Consider the following 12,605-nt stretch of genomic DNA (forward strand, 5'->3'; position numbering starts at 1 on the left):
TCCTGCACTAAATGCCCAAACCCCAATATGAGACATTGTGCAGAAGGGGATGTAGGCACAGTCCAGGCCGGTCAGTCCTGTGTGTGTGAAGTAGAATTCACCCCACCCAACACCCAGAGGTCAGAGAAGAATCACTCACGGTATACACGGAGGTGTACAGTTCCTATGTCACTTTGCTGATTTCTCTTACGGGCTTCTATGGTATAGGATCCTGTGTCCTCCTGGGTGATGTTCTGGAGCAGCAGGGATCCATTGGGGTATAGTTTCTCTCGACCATTGTATTTAGAGGTATTTTCTGATGTTTCTATTACATATGATAGAATTATATCTTTGTGGCATACTCCGTCCCCTTTGCACCAGACATAGCTATAAAGATCCTGAGGCAGGTCGGAGACAAGGAGTAGAACATCCTGCCCCACAACAGCATTGGGCGGCACTGATTTGACAGTGAGTCGGGCAGTGGTGGGCGGGTTCCAGATGGTTAAGAATGAGACTAGGAGGGAAGAGAGAGAGATCAATCAATATTTGGACCTCGTTGAAAATAATAAGAATAATGAGAAGTTTTCACCGACTGAGGTCTATGGGGAAGCCATTCTGGGTTAAATCTGGTTCAGAGTAAAACTTGCTTTTCCCAGAGCAGCCTGACTGTGGCCCTCTGCCCGCACACTGTGCCTCTGCTTCAGACATTCCCCAAAGCAAAGAATGCATCTTTAAAGACAGGGTGAGTGTCCCCTTTCCTGACTCCAGCCCCAGTACTTCTGGACCATAAGCTTTCTTCCAAGAGCACCAAGGACAAGTTGACCTGCTGCGTACGTGCTGAGCATCTCCTTGTGACTTTAAAAACATTGTATTCCTGTCATACTTGATATATGTTCTTTGTTCTGAAGTGGTGTATAACCACGTTCTGCCCCACACTTCCCTGGAGTGCTTTCTTCCCTGGGGAATAGAACACCTTCGGGTTGGTCCTCACACTATCTCCTTAAATATTTCTCTAATCTATAGATTGGTTATTGATAATTTATTTTGACAAGCTATGTATTGGGATGGAAAGATGAGGCCCTGGGTCCTGAGCAGGTCTCTTCATCTCTTAGGCTTGGTGTGTGTGTGTGAGTGTGTGTGTGTGCCTACTGGTCAAGGTCAGCAGCATGACCGCTATTACTTCAGCCCCTCTGAGCTTGTTATTTCCTCTGTTCCCAACACTCTTCTCAGGTGTCTGCCCGGCTCACTCCCTCACTGCCCTCAGAGCCCTGCTCACTCTCAGGGGCGTCCTTGGGAGATGTCTTCCCTGACCTCCCCTCTAAAGACCCTCTGTCTTCACTGTCTGACCTTTCCCTGCTCTGTTCCCTTCATGGCACTTGTCAGTCCCTGACATCACATTCAGATCTCTTTGCTTGTCTGTCCTCCTCCCCATGGAATGTGAGCTCCTGAGGGCAGGGACTTGTGTGATCTTCTTGTACCTCCAGTGCCTGGAACAGGTCTCAAACACCTGTGGATGAGTAAATGAGTGTTCCCAGGGCCCTCCATGTCCTGGTGTTTATTTGCCAATTTCTAGAAGTACTGAGCGATGACAATGTTTAGTTCCCCTGGTTAAGTTTTTTTCTCCCCTGTCAGCGATTGTGATTATCGACATCAGTTTCCAAAATTTATTGTTCAGAGATGATTAACTCATAAAACATACAGAAGTTGAAGTTTTCCTGCCCCTCACCAATTCCAGTTCACTAAGATTTTCTTGTTGCTGAGTCCCTCCCTCCATCCTACTCTGCTCTGGTCTCCTCTCCCTTCAGGTCCAAACAGAAGTCCTCTGTGCCCTCGCAAGCCCTGTCCTCCCTAGGAGACCCCAGTCAGTCTTTGTCCTCCATCTCCCACCCACCCTCAGGGAATCGTCCCCTCTCACCTGGCAGCAGGAGCACATGCCAGGGGATGCCCTCTTTGCGCATAGGAGCTGATGGGGGTTCCATGGTGTCCGGTGCCTGCTCTGTCCCTCCCTCTGTGACAAGAGCATGTGCTCTGGAAATGCTCACAAGGGCTGTGGCTCCTGATGCCTCAGCTCCGCTGTCCTTCCTTCCTCTGTGCTGAGCCACTTCCGGGGCAAGAGAGCTTTGCTGGGTCACATGGGCTAGGGGTGGGGTCTCTGCCCAGGTCCCGCCCTCTCCCTTCTCTCATTCCTGCCTCCCTTACTGTTCTTTGTCTTTCCTTTCTATCTCTACTTCTGTTCCCTGGGAACTGCTGAGGTCTCTGCCTTCTCCAGCATTGATACTCATCCCTGCACACACACACCTCCTTGTTTGGACAAGCACCAGCCTAGGGCATTTGTATCCTGGGCAGTCCCCACAGCTCCTGGTTGGCATGCACAGTCAGCCTCCCCCACTGTCCTCTCTCATCCTCATCTGGCATTTTTCTTCAGTGCAGGAGCCTGGGAGCTACATCAGGAACTCTTGTCACAAGGATGTCACCCCTGCTGTGCATTGTAGGCACCTGGGGTACTTTATGAAGATTGTGAATGTCCAGGTGACACCTTAGAAATGCTGCTTTAGCAGCTGCCCTGGTAACATGGATGCCCTGCCTGGCTGAGATCCCAAGATATGAGGGGTGTGGCAGCCTCTTCCCCTCTCCTGTGCACAGGGAGGATCTGCAGATCCTATTAAAATGCAGATTCTAACCCAGCAGGTGTGGAGTGGATACCAGAGTCTGCATCTAACAAGCTCTCAGGTGATGCTGATCACACTGGCCTGTGGAGCCCACTTGCAATAGCAAGGCTGATGGGGACACCTGTCCCCTAAGAGCATAACCCACTCACTCCAGCATTGAGCTTTGGGGTCTGTCAGCACCACACAGAGACCCAGGAATCCCCAAACCCAGGGAATATTTCCACTTTTGACACAGACACCAGCTGGGCACCAGGGTCTTCCCAATGTCCCCAAATGCTCTGGGAAGGTTGGATTTACTCCCAGCAGGAAGGTCACAGACTGGAGGGTCTGTCTGGTGGCATCTTAGAGAGTTAATACAGGGTCTGGACACATCCATGAGCTGCCCATGAGAGTTGAGCATTGAGTCAGTGCTTTCCAGTAGATGTTTGGCTTCCAGAATTTTCTGATGTCCCTGGAAGCAGCTGGAGGCAAAGAGCACAGGGTTCTGGTGATGGTTGGGATGGAGCCACAAAGAAAGCTTGGGACTCTTTGGCCATAGGCCTTGCACCTGCCCATCAGTGCCCCGGGGCATGGGAACATCTGGGTTCCAGGACAGCCCAGGGCACCTCCACTGTCTTGAGGACCATAAGAGCTCCAGCCTTGGCTTTTCCTGCTGCAGGTGGCAAGCAGTGGGTTCTGGGAGAGGGCCCAGGAGCCACCTCTAGTTTTGTATTTGAGATTTAAAGGGAAAAAGGGAATCATTTCTACCAGGTCACAAAATTGTAGACAGCCTGTTGACAGAAGGGCATCTTACATCATTGTGAAAATGAACATAATGCACTGGATGCTCTTTTAAGGAAAAACAACTATTTTAGTTTTACCAGTAACTGTGATGCACGTTTTATTCTCTGGTTCATTATTAATATCATTTTTGTAGTTTATCTCTTATGGAAATGGTGAAAGCTGACCAGGATTCATGTTTTAGCCCAGGAATGTGGATTTTATGTGGACTCTTCTATGATTCTAAGCTTTCATGCATTCCTATGGATCTCCTATGAACAGTAAGGCGATTTTTCTTTGTCCATTTCTACTGCTCATCCCTGGGGAGAGAGTCGCATTTCCTCCTAAGAGGTGGAAAGCATATGATACCAAAAAAAGTCTCCCAGTCCTTCTGGGTGATGATGATGGCTCAAGAGGAGGTCTGTTCAAGATGGGTAAAGGCAAGTGTTTTTGAGATCTCTTCTCTCAAAGCAAAGACTAGAAGTTACCTCTTGGAGCTGTCACAATGTTGGAATGAATGTCGGACAGAAATAGAGGTCGGTAATTTCAGTATTAAATCCAAGAGTGGACAAGACATTTTGCCTAGAGTGTGAGAGTGGACAGGTGAATGGTGAGGACACTAAAAAGACTCCCCCAGTGAGGGAGCATCAAAGGCTTCTGCACTTCAGAGTGGGTCCCCGGTTGGGGGACAGGGTGCTGTCAGCCCACAGGGCTGGGATTGAGGCCCTAACACTGGCCAGTCTCTGACAAAGTCCATTTTTTGCATGTGGAATCATTCTTAAGGAATGATGCCAAGGTGTATGATTCTGAAGAAAGAGAAACTCCTATTATATAATTTTCTTCTTAATAAGGTATGTTTTCCTAATAATAAAATGACTTTGCATTCATTGCTAAGCCGCCTCTTAAGATGGTAAGAGCATCAGAGCAGACTGTCTAATGATGTCACATAAGATTTATCATCCTGTATTTTTTCATCACATTGTCTATACTATTTCCCTCATCTGACTTTGCAGTAGAACTCAGTGGTGTCATTTTGACTTGTGGCCGCATGCTTTAAAAAACCACAGCTTGTGAGCTACAGGCAGCCATAATTTAATCACCCCTAAATACGCCTTCCACTGAACCCGAATGTGCCCTTCCTCCAAGGGCAGCCCTAATTTTTCATGTCTCCTGGCCCCTTTTTCTCTTCTTCCAGCAGGAACCATCCACTAGAGGGCACTCACACTCCTCCTTGAGCTCCTGGGGACCTTTTCCATCACCTGAGACAAAGGCAAATGTTTCTACTGCCGCAAGTCCCAGCCCCCAAAAACTCCTTAGATTTGCTCTGAGTGAAGCTACTAAGGCAGACATCAGGGACCCAAGGAAAGAAACTCCCATTGGAGGAGGTGGCAGCCTGGACTGGTGGCCTGGAAGCAACCCCAGGGCCCAAGTCGTTGGGGAGGGAGATGGTTCCAGGTATAGTGGGCAGTGAAGACTGGACACTCAGGGCCCAGATACCCCTGTCCAAGTGTGGACACTGGGGGAAATGGCCATGAGCTTGTGGCCATGAAGGCCCTGTCACTCAGGATCTGTGCACATGGGCCTTGGTGAGGCTGCTGTGGAATATTCCAGACTGGGCCTTCCATAGCAGGAGACTGGTCCTCCCAGGTATTTCAAGAGCCTTCCTACGGGAAGAATCAGGAGAGATGTGTCATTTGCTGTGGCACAACTTCTCTCAGTGGTGTCTGGGTTTCAGCATCAACTGCAGATCAGGACCCAGGACATGAGGAGTATGAGGTCCAGCCCAACCCCACCTCTCAGGACACCATTGCTGGGCTGTCTGTGGAGAAATCAGCCTCCCCTCCTCCTCCCTGCAGTGCAGGAAAGGGATCCCAGAGTCCCTTCATGTAGAGTTGGACTATGAAGGGGCACAAGTGAGTTTTGGGCAGTGGACGTAAGGAGAGGCCATTACTCCTGGTGGTAGGGGCAGCTGAAGGTTGGCAGACAGGAGTGTACAGCCCACTCAGGTGTCGCAGCCGAGTCATTTCCTCTGGAGATTCCACCCTCTTCCCTGCAAAGTTTCAAGAACTTCTCAGATCAGTGCTTCTGGCTGAGGCCCCTCAGTTCTGCTCCCCGACCCAGTCCTGCATCAACTCTTTGGCCCCATCACACTTAGGCAGCTCTATTTAACTGCCCAACATTCTCGATACCCATAGGCCTTCAGAATGGTCAGTGCCCCCATGTGCCCACAAGTCTGGAGGCTAAGTCCCCCATTCCTGGTCAGCTGTGGGACCAGGCTCTCAGGCTCCATCATCCTAAATATCAACCATCTGCCAGGAGGTGGCAGCAGCTGAATAAATTAGAGATGCAGGGACAATTGTGAGCCACCCTATGTGTCTTCAAGTGGACCTGTGGGGGAGGAACCCAGGAAATGACTGAACTTCCTGCTAATTTAGATGAGGACAGTGCAGCCCTGAGAACTTAGTAGAGAACACATGGGTATTTTCTTATTTTGTAGGACAGGATTTTATGTTTGGAATTACAGGCTTCCCTTGATGTCACAGTCAACCTCAATCCAACCCATTTCAGGCAAAGACTGCAAATTCTGCACCCTGGAGCAGGGTTGGTGTTGGAGCTGAGACACTGGCAGCCTGGCCCAGCAACCCTCTGTATGTGCAGGTCCCACATACGAGAGATGTGTTCTCTTTTGGGAATAGCGGGCCTTCCTCTCTGGATATCAGTACCCAGATTCCTGATGTCCTCCGTCCTCCCATCAGGCCCCCCACCCCTCTGAAGCACCTGACTTTCCTCCAGTCCCATCTCAACCCTCAGGGCAGTCTCTGAGCTGACTGCTCCAGGGACGATATGTGGGTCATTCACTCTCTTTGCTCTGCTCCTGATGCCTGCCTGGTGCTGTCCAGGATCCTGTAGGTTCCATGAGGGGTGTGTGTATGTGTGTGTGTATGTGTATCTGACAGGCCCCTACACAATTGTGAAATCTCAAGGTGAGAGAATTTGATTGTCATTTCACAAGTATTTATTTTCAACGCAAAGATTCATGGTTAGGTCTTCTACAGCTAGCAAATGAGGGCTTATGTTGCAGATTGGATCACTCTTCTTAATCTTTCCGTCTTCCTGATGTTAGAATGACACATCCATGCCCTTTGCCTGCAACTTGCATCTCTGCCCATGAGAAGGAGAGCATATCCCCACCCCTGCCCCATGTACCTCAGGCTTGGCTGTAAGAACATGGAATCCAGGGATCCCCATTCTCAAAAAGCACCCCAGGTAATTCTCAAGAACACTGACAATATGAGAAACAATTCCCTAAAGAGTATATTTGAGAGATTCCATCGGTAGGACAGATCATTGCCATATTGTAGGTTACAGAGATTTTCAAATCGTGTCTCCTTATCCTAATCTATAAAACTAAACCAAAATACTCAAGCAATCATGTAATCAATTATGTAGAAGTATCTGAGATCTTAGGGGATAAAAATATTACTTGTGGCTCTGAACCTCTTTCGAAAAATAGCAGAAAGAGATCATAGTTAAGTTATTCTTCCCCATCCCCCACACTAGGGACTTCAGACAAGCATGTATCACAGACTGTCACTGTTTGAGGCAGACGGATCACAGCACCCTGTGTTTTGGACTATAGGTAAGAACCAGTCCTTAGGCTGTTGGAACAGGCCCTGCAAATGATCCTGGCAGGGCTGGCGTGTGTAAATAGCTACACCAAAGGGAGTCTTCTTGGAGAGAATGCTCAGGAGATATTAGACTTCATGAACTTACAGCAAAATTAATGGAAATGGGGATCTATTCCAAGAAATGAAAGGACCTGGAGACCCCCCCTCCCTACTCACACCCACACCACCTCCCCTCAAAATTGGGAGCAGCCAGTGTGCCTGAAGCCTGGGGAGCAGATCATGCGGGGCCTTGGGAGCCACGTGAAGGGTCTGTGCTTTAGACTAAGTGTGGTAGGAAGTCACTGAAGAGTTTATGTACTTGCTGTTTGATTGATTTATTTTCTGAGAGTGACAGATGTGTCCTCACAGCCCTCAGAAGGAAATGACCCTGTAGATATGACCCTGACCCTAAATCTCAGACCTCTAGCCTCCAGGACTGTAAGACAATAAATTCCTGTTTGTTCTAAGCCACTTCGTTTGTGGGACTTTGTTACGGCAGCCGTAGCAAACTAAGACACCACACTTAAAAAGTAAATTAAATAGATGAACTTAATTTAATCTTACAATATTTTATTTTATCCAAAATATTATACTTTCCACATGTAACCATTATAAACTTATTAATGAGATATTTTATACTCTTTTTTTCATTCTAAGTCTTTGAAATCTGGTGTGTGTTTTGCACTTATAGCACATGTCCACTTGGACTCGCCCCATTCCAAGTGCCCAGTAGCCACATTTGTGGACTGGTTTCCACCTTGGACAGTGATGAACTGAAGGGTCACCTGCCAGAACTCTCAGCTGCAGGTTCTCACCTGGGCATGCATCTTGGGTAGATTCTCTCTCCATCATGCAAAGCTGTTCTGGCTCCAATTGGAATATAATATCTGTGCTAAAGAGTTAATCCCAGAGAATCGAGAAAGCCATGAGAGCTTGGAAAAACATGCAGGAGACGAGATGACCCCCAAATGTAGTATTTGCCACACATGATCTTTGAAATCTCTCAAAGACAGTTAAGATACAGCTTAAGAAGGAACCCAGCGAAATTACCCCTTTACAACTTATGAATCAAAGTCTTTTACCCAAGTATGAAAGAGAATGTCTCTTTCTCTGTGTGGCAGGGTTTCAGGCACTCTAGTCCCTGAATTTTAGACGCAAACTTTATGAGCTTGGGTCTTTGTGAGCTTTATGGCACTTTCAGAACCTCACAGCCTCTGACACCTGAGGAGATAAAGACCCACCAAAATCGACTGCATATGTGTTTGGAACATTGCCTGAGCTACTGAGAGAAGGTTCTTGTGGTTCTCTACCATCATATCTCTATATAGGTTTCTCTGACAGACATCCTGGAGCCACTTCCATGGCCACATCCTTGAAGGCCACTGGTCCCTAAAATTGTAAGCACATCCCCCAGTCATCTATCCTCAACACTTGTGTCTCTAGGATGAAGTGCACAAGCACTGAGAATAGAGGAGAGGCCTCAAACAAAATGAGGCCGGGTTTGGAGAACCCAAAGTCAAAATTTACTACTTTGCCCACCTCTCCCTCAACCTGGCCAATTGTCAGCATTTTTTTTTTTTTAACTGGGAACCACCACCTCCCGTACTGTCAGGAGATCCCATGAGGTTGTTGGACCCTGGACCAAGTCATGGCCAAGCCCAATTTGCAGCTTCACTTCCAATTACATGAGCTAACACAGCCCCCTTTCACCTGAAGTCAGCTTGTGTTGGGTTTTGTTATTTGTAACAAAATAGAGGTGCTAACCGATGCAGAAATTAGTCATCAGGACGGCACCCTGAAATGTGCAGAGGCTTGGGTCTGGGGTCAGCAGCAACATCTCTGTCCCTGGCTGGAGAAAGGGAGGCCCTTGTCATGCAGCAGCAACATTGCTAAGTTGTTGTTCGCTGTATCTTGGGAGCCAGATGCCGCTGACTTTGTGTGGTCATACAAATGGGGCTGCAGTAAACCCCCATGGATGTTTAACTCAGTGCACTTGTGCATTTCTGTAAGGTATTGTCTAGAAGTGTATTTGCCCAGTCACAGGACATGCACGTGTTATAACTGACTGTTATTGAACTGCCCGAAGTGCCCTCAATCAATTTGGCCTCAACATTGCGTGTTCCAAACACCCCGACATCAACCCTGGACACTATGGCGTAATATTTTCCAAATTTTTGGACCTTCACAAAGCCTTAATATGCAATTAATCCATTTCTTTTATTCCCATAGCTCCTTTAATGTACTTTTTGAATAACACTCATCAACCATATTGCATTTATTTCTTTGCATGTGTTAAAGAAAAATTATTCTGACACTTGTTAAAAATGGTAGGGCACACTTTATTCAGTGGAACTTCCATTGTGGGGTTTTGCAGTAGGGGAGAGAGATTGGGCTCAATTTCAAATCAACAAAGAAAAGTGGGGATTTATAGCCAAGGAACAGGGTGGGGCGGTCAGTGGATGGGAAAATGCCAAGAGGGTAGAGTAATTCTTGGTAAACTGACCTAACAGGGTTCTTACTGAAGGCAAGCCAGGGTGCTCAGATATTACCTGGGGGATGGGGAAGGATGAGGAATTTGGTCAGAAATGGAGGGTGATCAGATATGGAGGGTGGGGGATCCTGGCTACACTGACTTAGCAAGATTCTTGCTACAACTGAACTCTACAAGGACAGAGACAGAATCCCAAGGTCAGGACTGGTGGAGCTGAGGGCTCAAAGGAGCCTGACTAAAGTCTGGTCAAGGAGAGAATCTTTGTTAGGAGTTTCCCTCCACCCTCTACCCTTCACCTCTAAACCAGTGTGTTAAGAGAGAGACAGAAAGGAATCCATGATATGTTGATACAAATGTAAAGAGGACATATGGGGAGATACAAGGAGATGTTACAATTCATCAGAGACACCTCGAAAGCTGTGCCAATCTGTTTTAAAACTGTGATTAAATGGACAATTATCTAGGTAAATGTAAGTCATCAAAACCGACTCAATTAAAAATGGATAATGTTAATAGAGCAATAACCATTAAAGAAATTAAAGTGAGAGCCACTCATTCCCTCTGCCAACAAAACAATGCCAGGCCCTGATGTTTTTAGGGGTGAGTTTTAACGAATCTTCAATTTAAAGAAAATCCTCAAGAAACTCTCCCAGAGAATTAAAAAAATTTGAAACGAGACTTCCTAAACTCCTTTTGTGAGGCTAGTATATCTTGATACCAAAACAAGGCAAGAAAATTATGAACCAATTTCTGTGACAAATATATATGCAAAATCAAATTAAATATTAGTGAACCAAATCCAGAATTAATAACAACAAACAATTAAAAAAAAGTTATCATGACCAAGTCGGGTTTATGTTGGGAATGCAAGCATGTTTTGATGTCAAAATGTAATTCTCCACATCAACAGACTGAAGGAGTAATATACTTATTATCCCAATAGATTTAGTAGAATTATTTGATCAAATGCAACCCTAATTCATGAAAAAAATCCTTTGAATCTCCAAAAAAACTGGGAAAGGGAAAGACACACATCGACATAGAGCTATCTGGAGACTAGATTAGTTCCTGTAAGTAGCATCTTCAGAGCAGAGCCTGGCACCTACTCAGCACTGAACATATGTGCACACATCCCAACACCACTTCTCGCTCGCGGATCCCTTCTTTGTCTTTCCTTCATGTCGTGGTTGTTTTCCTCAGTTGTATCTTCCTGATCATTTGGTGGATCTTTCAACAATTACATTCCAGTTACTTGGCAATTACTCTGAATGTTTTTTCTGTTTACATTTTTAATTTGAGGAACTTTTTCTTGTTCTGCCTGCACCCTTTTCATGGGAGTTCACCCAGCAATCTTCCTGAATCCCTAAAAAGTCATCATGATATTTAAACACTTTCTTCTGAACTTTTCAATGCAGTTTCTTCCAGTCATGGGTTCCGTTAGTTCATTGTTCATTTGCCCCACATCCTGTCTACACTTGATGTTGTCAGAATGTTCGTGCATTGGGCACCCAACTTTTCTTCTTCATTGCCCCATTTTCCTATTTTGTTGCCGGCTGTTCTCAAATGTGTCATGATTCTTGGTTGTAAAGTACACATTTATTAAGGACTCAGTTGATTATCACAGGTGTATAGTAAAGGTTTGTTCTGCACTGTGTCAGTCTATACTGAAGCTTTTATTTCCTTCTTAAAAAGGACTGACAGAAAAAACTTAAAACATTTTTTGTTTTCATGTCTCATATTGAAAGTATTCAAAAGAATTATTTATCACATCTGTGCAGGGTATGGAAAGCAACAATTAACAACTGGACTATGTGTCTTCACCCAGCTCACGGAAGAAGAGACCTAGTACCCAAGGTCCTGTGTGCTCCACCCACCCCCACCCCCAGCCCGCCCGCCCCCAGCAGCAATGTGCAAAATATTCTCCTGCCCTTACGTTTATTATTTGTGACCTTAGACGTCCTTTTGAGTGTTTTTGAACTTCATAAAAGTGAAATTACACTGAATTTTCTGCTATTTGCTTCGTTCCATCAAGGTTAAGTTTCCAAGATTCACTCATGTAGATATGCATGGCTGGATGTAGTTTTTATGTTTTCATTACTACATAGTCTCCCATTATATTAATTTACCACATTTCATTTCTCTGACATCGGTGGCTGGTGAATATTTGGAGCGTTTTCTGTTTTTGTTTTTTGCTATACAGACACTGCCACCATGGACATTCCTCTTTACACATGTCTGCTGTTGCATGCACACAGATTTCTAGGGTGTGACAGCTTCAGCTTTTCTATTGGGCTGTCTCTTCCTCTTTGCTTCGTAGAGTCCTTTATATATCCTGGACACAATTCTCTGTCAACTCCATGTGTGCACTTCTCTTTTCCCAGTTTGTGGCTTGTCTTTTCACTTTCTTTATAGTGTCCTTTCATAAATACTGTAGATGTTACTTTTAATATAGTAGAACTTATCTCTTTTGCCTTTACATTAGCACTTTTTCTACCTAATTCAGATCACTTTCCCAAGGCCGAGTGTATGTATGAGGGAGACCAATCTTTCCAGAATCATTTATGAAAGTGCTTCCTTTCCCAACATATCTGTACTGCCACCTCCACTCTCGAGTTCCTGTGTGTGTGTGTAGGATAGTTCTATATTTTCTATGAGTTCCCAGTGGAGCAATAGCACACTGTCTTGAAGTGTGCAGCCTGACAATACATCTCGATATCTAGTGGGGCAGTTGGCCTTGTAACTCTTCCTCAGGGCCCTTTGTTACACTATTTAATTTTGGAATTGGCTTGTCAGGTTAAAAGAGAACTACTAGGATTTGATCTGGAAGCTCCTAATTCTGTAGATAATTTGGGAGGAACACATATTTTCAACATACTGAGCCTTCCTAATAATGAACGTTGTCTCTCTCGCTCCCTCTCCCTCTGTTGAGTTATTTATCACCTGTTAATTATTACTGAGTGTCTTCCCGCCAGCTTTCATGTCTTTCTATACAAGGCCTTGCACATAAAAGTCCTTCTTTATTCCTAGATTGCTGTTACA

At 45.7% G+C, this 12,605-nt stretch overlaps 1 protein-coding gene across 1 annotated transcript in view; it reads right to left on the reverse strand.

Moving 5' to 3' along the window:
- Nucleotides 1–5,697, reverse strand: part of LOC131397989 (carcinoembryonic antigen-related cell adhesion molecule 3-like) — a 43,167-nt gene extending 37,470 nt beyond the window's left edge. Inside the window, exons 1-3 of the mRNA XM_058531077.1 lie at nt 5,586–5,697; nt 1,895–2,080; nt 140–493 (exon numbers count right to left, since the gene is read on the reverse strand). Of these exons, the coding sequence (XP_058387060.1) occupies nt 140–493; nt 1,895–2,080; nt 5,586–5,697 (652 nt within the window). The remainder of the gene's footprint in view (nt 1–139; nt 494–1,894; nt 2,081–5,585) is intronic.
- Nucleotides 5,698–12,605: the final 6,908 nt, after the last annotated feature.

This window comes from Diceros bicornis, chromosome 34, assembly GCF_020826845.1.
Source record: "Diceros bicornis minor isolate mBicDic1 chromosome 34, mDicBic1.mat.cur, whole genome shotgun sequence".
In the NCBI taxonomy this organism is placed as follows: domain Eukaryota; kingdom Metazoa; phylum Chordata; class Mammalia; order Perissodactyla; family Rhinocerotidae; genus Diceros; species Diceros bicornis.